This window comes from Lipotes vexillifer, unplaced genomic scaffold (genome assembly GCF_000442215.2).
Source record: "Lipotes vexillifer unplaced genomic scaffold, Lipotes_vexillifer_v1.1 scaffold1011, whole genome shotgun sequence".
Lineage (NCBI taxonomy): Eukaryota > Metazoa > Chordata > Mammalia > Artiodactyla > Lipotidae > Lipotes > Lipotes vexillifer.
This window is the reverse complement of record NW_006787698.1, coordinates 376,619-384,645: the sequence shown is the minus strand read 5'-3', so window position 1 is coordinate 384,645 and position 8,027 is coordinate 376,619. Positions and strand designations below refer to the sequence as shown.

Below are 8,027 nucleotides of genomic sequence, written 5' to 3'. Positions count from 1 at the left end.
CCTGCTAGTTCCTCGGGGCCCTGACTGTACTGCGACCCGCGAGTGCCTACGGTTTCCCTGTGGCACGCATGTCTGGCCTGGGTCAGGGTGCAGAGTCCTGCACAGGGCACGTGTTAATGAGCAGGTGGCTCTCTCCTGGTGTGCAGGAGCCAAAACTGTCACTGAGACTTGGGTCGCAAGATAGATTCAGGGCTTGGCCCAGGGTGGGGTGGCACTGCCCCTTCAGACAGGAAGACAGCCGCAGGCCCCAAGACAAAGGAGGCTTGTCTTTGGTCATTTGGGGATCTGCCACCCCAGTGCCGATGCATTATGGCCTTTTGTGTCTCTCTCAGGACAATTCTGATGATGGGCCGCTACGTCGAGCCCATCGAGGATGTGCCTTGTGGCAACATCGTGGGCTTGGTGGGCGTGGACCAGTTCCTGGTGAAGACGGGCACCATCACCACCTTCGAGCATGCCCACAACATGCGGGTGATGAAGTTCAGCGTGAGCCCTGTCGTCAGGGTGGCTGTGGAGGCCAAGAACCCGGCCGACCTGCCCAAGCTGGTGGAAGGCCTGAAGCGGCTGGCCAAGTCGGACCCCATGGTGCAGGTGGGTGGGCCCCGGCCGGAGGCGACACCTGCGGCGGTGGTGGTTTGTTGGCTTATGCAGTGTGGCTGAGCCGAAAGATTCCGCTGGCTTCTCACACAAGTAGAGATTCCGTGTTGAGAAAACCAGCTGTGCTGGGTACACCTGCCCTGGTAGAGGTGCTCCCCTTAATTTAAATGGTGGTTTTCCACCCAGGAACCCGATTTCTTTTGTAGGCTGCTTGGGTCTTTACAGGCTGGTTGTGCATGGAGGGTCCTTATAGAAGGTTAGTGTTGAAAACGAGTAAAGAGGATCCTGCTGTCTTTCCCCCAAAACCACATTTTGTGAGTCTGCCTTTTCCATCTGGAGGAAAGCTTGGAGCCTCCTTTCTACCTGTCCCTAGAATCCCTTGGGTTTCCCGCATTTGTCCCGGGGTCTGTGCTCAGGCTGACGCGTGGCCCTTTTCAGTGCATCATTGAGGAGTCCGGGGAGCACATTATCGCGGGTGCCGGGGAGCTGCATCTGGAGATCTGCCTCAAGGACCTGGAGGAGGACCATGCCTGCATTCCCATCAAGGTGAGGCCTGGTGCTGCTCTGATGGCCGGAGGCCCGCTGTCCCCAGGACGGAGGGGCCGGTGGAGAGCATGGACCTGGGTCCAGGCTGGGGTCTGAGGGGCCCATTGATTGGGGCACTCAGTTCTCTGTCCTTCCATCCGTTATTGCCAGGTGATAATGTGCTGTCGTGACACCAGCTTAGATGCATTGGCAAGGCTGGAGTGTGAGCGGTCTGCTGCTTAACAAATTTTTTAAAAGCTCTTGGGAAGTGCAGACACTGAGGCTTACGTAGCCGGCCCCACGCCCAGCTGGTGCGTTCTGGTTTCCATTCGCCTTTTTTCCCCACAGAACTGTGTGCAGATCTGTGTCTGTTCTCAGACGTGGATTTGGGTTTCTTTACGTGTGCTTCTCTTTGTTAAACTTCTGTCTTTTCGTTTCTCTCTACTAATAGGAATGAAATTTTCTTTTTCAGGTACGGTGACAGCTTTTCTCCGTTGTTCTCTATGTTAGAAAACTAATATGCTGGGGTGTGGGGTTAGGCCTAGCACTTGTATCTTTTGAGATTTTTTTTCCCAGTTAATACCACATGTGTGGAGTTTCACTGTTTCACCAGCCCTCTTGGCAGTGGGCTTCCTCCTACAAGGGAGTAGCTGCACACCTCATGTTTACACAGAAGACGTGCATGGCTCTGTGCCGTCAGATCAAACTCGCTCTGTTTTCTGTGCCACTGCCACTGTTAAGTGGGCCTCGTTATTAGGAAGACCTTCTGTTAAGATGCCTCTCAGGTGTCTGGTTCCTGTGGCAGACCTGACCTGCGTGCTCCTTTTGCAGAAATCCGACCCAGTTGTCTCGTACCGAGAGACCGTCAGTGAGGAGTCTAACGTGCTCTGCCTGTCCAAGTCCCCCAATAAGCACAACAGGCTGTACATGAAGGCACGGCCCTTCCCCGACGGCCTGGCTGAGGACATCGACAAGGGCGAGGTGTCTTCCCGCCAGGAGCTCAAGCAGCGGGCCCGCTACCTAGCCGAGAAGTACGAGTGGGATGTGGCCGAGGCCCGCAAGATCTGGTGCTTTGGCCCTGATGGCACCGGCCCCAACATCCTCACTGACATCACCAAGGGTGTGCAGTACCTCAACGAGATCAAGGACAGTGTGGTGGCCGGCTTCCAGTGGGCCACCAAGGAGGTGAGGGGCTGCTCAGGCACAGCTCTGGTGGGTTTGTCACTGGGGGGGGGGGTCCTCCTGTCCTTGTTTCCCTGTTGGCAAGGTGGGGTTGTGGTCCTGCCTCCTGGGAAGGGGACACTAGGGGGGCCGAGATGGTCCCTGTTGGTGAGACCTGGAGGAGCTGGCACAGACAGTTCTGGCTGACCTGTTCTCAGGAGCTGCAGTAGAGGCGGTTTCTTGATAGTGTTCCACTTCCTCTATAGGGGGCGCTGTGTGAGGAGAACATGCGGGGCGTGCGCTTCGACGTCCACGACGTGACACTGCACGCGGATGCCATTCACCGCGGGGGCGGCCAGATCATCCCCACGGCCCGGCGCTGCCTGTACGCCAGCGTGCTGACGGCCCAGCCCCGGCTCATGGAGCCCATCTACCTTGTGGAGATCCAGGTGGGGAGGCCTGGCCCCCCCAGCTGCTGCTCCCAGTCCCACCCTGCCCAACAGCTGCTAATAGCCTTTCTTTGCCTGACAGTGTCCAGAACAAGTGGTTGGTGGTATCTACGGTGTCTTGAACAGGAAGCGGGGCCACGTCTTTGAGGAGACCCAGGTGGCCGGCACCCCCATGTTTGTTGTGAAGGCCTACCTGCCTGTCAATGAGTCCTTTGGTAAGTGCCAGTCTGGTGTGGTCCTCAGATGCCTGCTACCTTTGGGGTGGAGCCCAGCAGGCATTCAGCCCATCTGGTCTAGGACGGGACCCATTTCTTTTATCTTTTTTAGTATTTAGTATTTGGTCGTGCTGGATCTTAGTTGCAGTAGGCTTGCTCCTTAGTTGCGGCTCACGGGCTCCTTAGTTGTGGCATGCGAACTCGTAGTTGTGGCATTCATGTGGGCTCTCTAGTTCCCTGACCAGGGATTGAACCTGGGCCTGCTGCATTGAGAGCGTGGAGTCTTTTTTTTTTTTTTTGTGGTACGGGGGCCTCTCTGTTTGAAAGGGAAGGAAGGAAAAGAGGTGTGATGTTTCTCTCTCTCTTTTTTTTTTTTTTTTTTGTGGTACGGGGGCCTCTCACTGGCGTGGCCTCTCCCGTTGCGGGGCATGCGCAGGCTCAGCAGTCATGGCTCACGGGCCCAGCCGCTCCGCGGCACGTGGGATCTTCCCGGACCGGGGCACAAACCTGTGTCCCCTACATCAGCAGGCGGACTCTCAACCACTGCGCCACCAGGGAAGCCCAAGGGAGCGCAGAGTCTTAACCACTGCGCCACCAGGGAAGTCCCAGGGCCCCAGTCCTTTCTCTCGTGCATGGCACAGGGTGGGTCTGATGGGAGCTATTGCTTTCTGCATCGCAGTTGTGGAGGAGGAGGTGCCCTGTTTCTCATTTGGGCCTCTGGACTGTTGAAATAGGGGGAAGGTCCTTGGGCCTGTAAATCTAAGAGCAAAGCCTGCAGAGAAGCTGTGCTGGAGCCCTGGTTTATCCTGAGTAGCAGCAGGTGGAGACCAGAGGCCCAGGAAGGGCCAGCCTTGCCCTACTTATTAATCAGTAGCCTTTGAGGGAGCCTTTGGGTGAGGGATAGAATAATGGGCCTGACATCTGACATGAGCCAGGTAGTCCAGACTCACTGATCCTCTGGTGTGGGCCTGTGTTCCCACCTTCCCCTCCTGGCCTCCGCCAGGGAGCCGTGAGGCTGTCTGGGCTGCCCGGTGAGCACCGTCTCTGTGCTTCCTACAGGCTTCACCGCTGACCTGAGGTCCAACACGGGCGGCCAGGCCTTTCCCCAGTGTGTGTTCGACCACTGGCAGATCCTGCCCGGTGACCCCTTTGACAGCACCAGCCGCCCCAGCCAGGTGGTGGCAGAGACGCGCAAGCGCAAAGGCCTGAAAGAAGGCATCCCGGCCCTGGACAACTTTCTGGACAAGTTGTAGGCAGCCTCCCTGCAGCCCGCTGCCTGGTGGGACTCGGCGCAGCCCCTGCGCCCAGGGACAGGTGACCACAGCAACAGCCCCACATTCTCCACGACACCTTGAGGCTGTCCAGACCCAGTAACGCTCTGCCTGACAAGTTTCTGGGGCCCACTCTGTGCCATCACTCAACATGAACACTTGATGCCGTTTCTTTCGATATTTATTTCTAGATTTCAGAGGCAACAGAAGTGTCCTCACAGCAGGGCCTTATCTGGCTGGTAGGGATGGGGGAGGAGATGGGACACCCAAAGCTTTTTTTGTTAAGAGGGAAATTCACATGTCCAAAAAAAGTTAAAAATAAACGCATTAAGAGGTTTATTTGGGTAAATGGCCCGTAGTGGATTTTCCTCCGGAAAGGGGGAAGGAACAAGCGGGTAGATGTTCTCTTTGGACAGAAGCTAGAAGGCAGGAAATCGTGTGCAGTGTCACCATGAGCACATCCAGCTGTACTAGTGCCATTGGAATAATAAATTTGATATGGTGGTGATCGTGTATGCGTGTCCATGGTCTTTCTCCATCCGCTCAGGCTACAATGGACTCCCTGTGCCGGTGAGCAAGGCCATTGGTTACGCTCCAGTACACAGTGTTCAGTATCACCTCCAAATGTCCAGGGCTGAGGCAGAGGTCCGTGAGACTTCACGTGATCCAGGCGAGTCCAGTTGTCCACCTGTCACGTGGGGCCAGCCGGTGGAACTGTCCTACATCTGTGCTGTCTGCAGGGGCAGCCACTGGCCTCATGTCTACTGAGCGTTTGAAATGGGGGCAGTGCAGCGTAGGACCGTTACTTTTAGCTGTAAACATATTTCCATAGTCTGATGGCTCTGGTGCTGTTATTAGCAGTCAGTGCAGGCTGGGAAAATTGCCCATGTGCTCAGCTTTGTCCCATCGAAACTTCCCTATGGTTACTGCAGTGCTGACTAACCCTGGGGGCTGATTTGTGCCTGGATTGTGGGAGGAGCCTCAGTCTAACTTTCATGCTAGGAGCAGCTATTTGAACAAACAGCAAGGATTCCTTTGTAGGATTCTCTGGATTTGTCCATTCAAACTTTAAAGATTTGTAACATTATGCGTGGGTTATCACTCTACATGCCTGTCCTCAGGAAGGCGGATGGGGACAGTGAGGTGCTGGTGTGGGGTTCCAGGCCAGGAGGGTGGCCATTGTGCACCCAGGCTGCCCAGACCTATACCTCCACTAATATGTGTCTTGTTAAGGTATGGAAAGGGGAGGAAAAGAGCTGTAGAAACCTGATGAACGTTGCCTAGAGCCAGATGATCAAGGTCAACAACAGTGATAAGTCAGGATACTATGAACCCTTGATAAGGAGTGATGAAAATGGCACTGTATGGTCTTCCTAAAACCCAGCACCCTTATTTAACCACGAGAAAGACAAATCCCAATTGAGGGAGTAGACCAATCCTCACAACTGTCTTAAGTCATCAAAAACTGGAAAGTGTGAGAAGCTCAAAGCCCAGAGGAACCTAAGGAGACATCACTAAATGTGACTGTGGGATCCTCGAACAGGAAAAGAACATTAGGGAAAAACAAGGAACTCAATAAAGTACGGACTGGTTAATGTATCACTCTTGGTTCATTAATGGTGACAAATACAAGATGTAATAGGGGAAACTGCATATGGGAGAAAGTGCTGCTTTAGCTGTGAACTGAAGTGTGCTTAGGAGTTGAGTGGAGGAAGGCAGTTCCCAGGCAGGAGGAAGAAAGCTGGTGGCATCTCAATGAGATGCTTGAGGTGAGAAGGCAAATGGTGTTGGAGTGAAAAAGGTGGGGGGGGGGGTTGTACGAGGTTAGGGTGGCCAGCAAGGACCAAAAGACACAGGTCTGTGTCAGATGGTGTCTGACCTAGTTCAGCGTGGGCTTTCGGTTCGGGCCTCTCTGGGAACGAATCTCAGTTACGCCTTTGCCGGCTGTGTGACTCCGGGTGGGTTACCTAACCTCTCTGGGGTCTTGTTTCCCCAACTATAGAATGGGTAAAATATTAATGTATTTTATCTCCTCGGGTTGTTGATTGGTACGCAATAAGGCTCGATCAGTGCTAGCTGTTATGTATCTTGAGCTTAAAAGGAGTCACAAAACAATCCTCAAGGGGCTTCCCTGGTTGGCTCAGTGGTTAAGAATCCACCTGCCAGGGCTTCCCTGGTGGCGCAGTGGTTGCGAGTCCGCCTGCCGATGCAGGGGACGCGGGGTCGTGCCCCGGTCCGGGAAGATACTACATGCCGCGGAGCGGCTGGGCTCGTGAGCCATGGCCGCTGAGCCTGCGCGTCTGGAGCCTGTGCTCCGCAACGGGAGAGGGCACGACAGTGAGAGGCCCGCGTACCGCAAGAAAAAACAAAAAAAAACCCGCCTGCCAATGCTGAGGACACGGGTTCGAGCCCTGGTCTGGGAAGATCCCACATGCCGCGGAGCAACTAAGCTCTTGCGCCACAACTGCTGAGCCTGCGTGCCACAACTACTGAAGCCCGCGCGCTTAGAGCCCATGCTCCGCAACAAGAGAAGCCACCGCAATGAGAAGCCCGCGCACCGCAACGAAGAGTAGCCCCTGCTCGCCACAACTAGAGAAAGTCCGCACTTAGCAACGAAGACCCAACACAGCCAAAAATAAATACATAAGTAAAATTAAAAATAAATTCTCAAGCACTAATGGCAACACCAAACCAATCTCCTAATTTGCATCTTTATGTATTTGGAATGTGGTTAGCATTTTACAGAGAAGTAAACTGCCACTCAGGGACTAAAGCAGCCCAAGGGTTCACCTCACGGACTGTCATGCCGGAGCTGGGCCTTGGAATCGCGTTATCTCATGCCCAAGGTAGGCAGGAATAGGGATGCAGAATTTCAGCATCCCGCCTCCCAGCTTCAGGACCCCGGTCAGAGGAGAACGGGCGGGGCGGTCCAGGGGCCGGAAGTCGGAAGGCCGACTTCCGTAAACTTGACAGGCGTTCTTTACAGCCAATCACCTGCGGGAAGCCTAACCTGTGCCAAAGGCGAGGCAGCAATCTGGTGAGGAGGGCGGGACGCGCGAGGGCCTGGGCCTGGAAGGCGGCGGTGGGCGGGCTTCACGAGCGGCGGGCGCACTGACCAATGGGTGGTGGGCTCCACCTCTTGGGGGTGGGCCCTGGAGGGCGCGGTGACGTCGCACGGGTCGGCGCGTCGAGGCATCCAAGGCTGCGGGGCCTGAGGACGCGGCGGCGGCGGGCAGCGCGGCTGAGGGGCCGGTTCGCGGCGCGGGGCCGAGGAGGGTGCGGAGCGGGCTCGGTACGAGGCTGGAGGGTTGGGGGGCCCTTGGGGGGTCTTAGCGGGGTGGGGGACGTTTAGGGGACCCGTGGGATGACTGGGCGGGAGAAGAAGCTGGGCCGGGGCCTGTGAGGGGCGTGGCGGTCTCTGGGACGCTGGAGCACGGACGTCAGGGGCTGGGGAGATCTTTGAGGCGTCTCTGAAGGAAGCCGTCGGGGTCTGCCATGGAGCTTGGGAGAAGGCCGGGGGAGAAGGGCGTTGGAGGAGACTCTCAGCTGTGGCCCTTTGAGGAGGCCCGTTGGGAGTGTGGAGACCGGGGTGGGGGCCTTTGAAACCTGGAGGGGTGCCTTCGGGGACGGGGGGAGGAAGAAGTTAGCTTTGCTAGGACGGTGGTCAGGGGAAGCAAGAGTGGGTCGGGGCCTTTGGAGGAGCTTGGAAGCCATTGTCCAGTTCCTGGGGAATTCACGCTTGGGGGGAGCAAAAGATTACCCACAGCGCTGCAGAGGGTCTTAAGAGACCAGCCGAGGAGGAGGGGTTA

General features: G+C 56.0%; 1 protein-coding gene across 1 annotated transcript in view; it reads left to right on the top strand.

Moving 5' to 3' along the window:
* The window catches only part of EEF2 (eukaryotic translation elongation factor 2), a 10,110-nt gene extending 5,387 nt beyond the window's left edge, over nucleotides 1–4,723 (top strand). Inside the window, exons 10-15 of the mRNA XM_007460512.1 lie at nucleotides 333–591; nucleotides 1,036–1,143; nucleotides 1,954–2,307; nucleotides 2,550–2,732; nucleotides 2,815–2,947; nucleotides 4,007–4,723. Coding sequence (XP_007460574.1) covers nucleotides 333–591; nucleotides 1,036–1,143; nucleotides 1,954–2,307; nucleotides 2,550–2,732; nucleotides 2,815–2,947; nucleotides 4,007–4,200 — 1,231 coding nt within the window. The 3' untranslated portion in view covers nucleotides 4,201–4,723. The remainder of the gene's footprint in view (nucleotides 1–332; nucleotides 592–1,035; nucleotides 1,144–1,953; nucleotides 2,308–2,549; nucleotides 2,733–2,814; nucleotides 2,948–4,006) is intronic.
* Nucleotides 4,724–8,027: the final 3,304 nt, after the last annotated feature.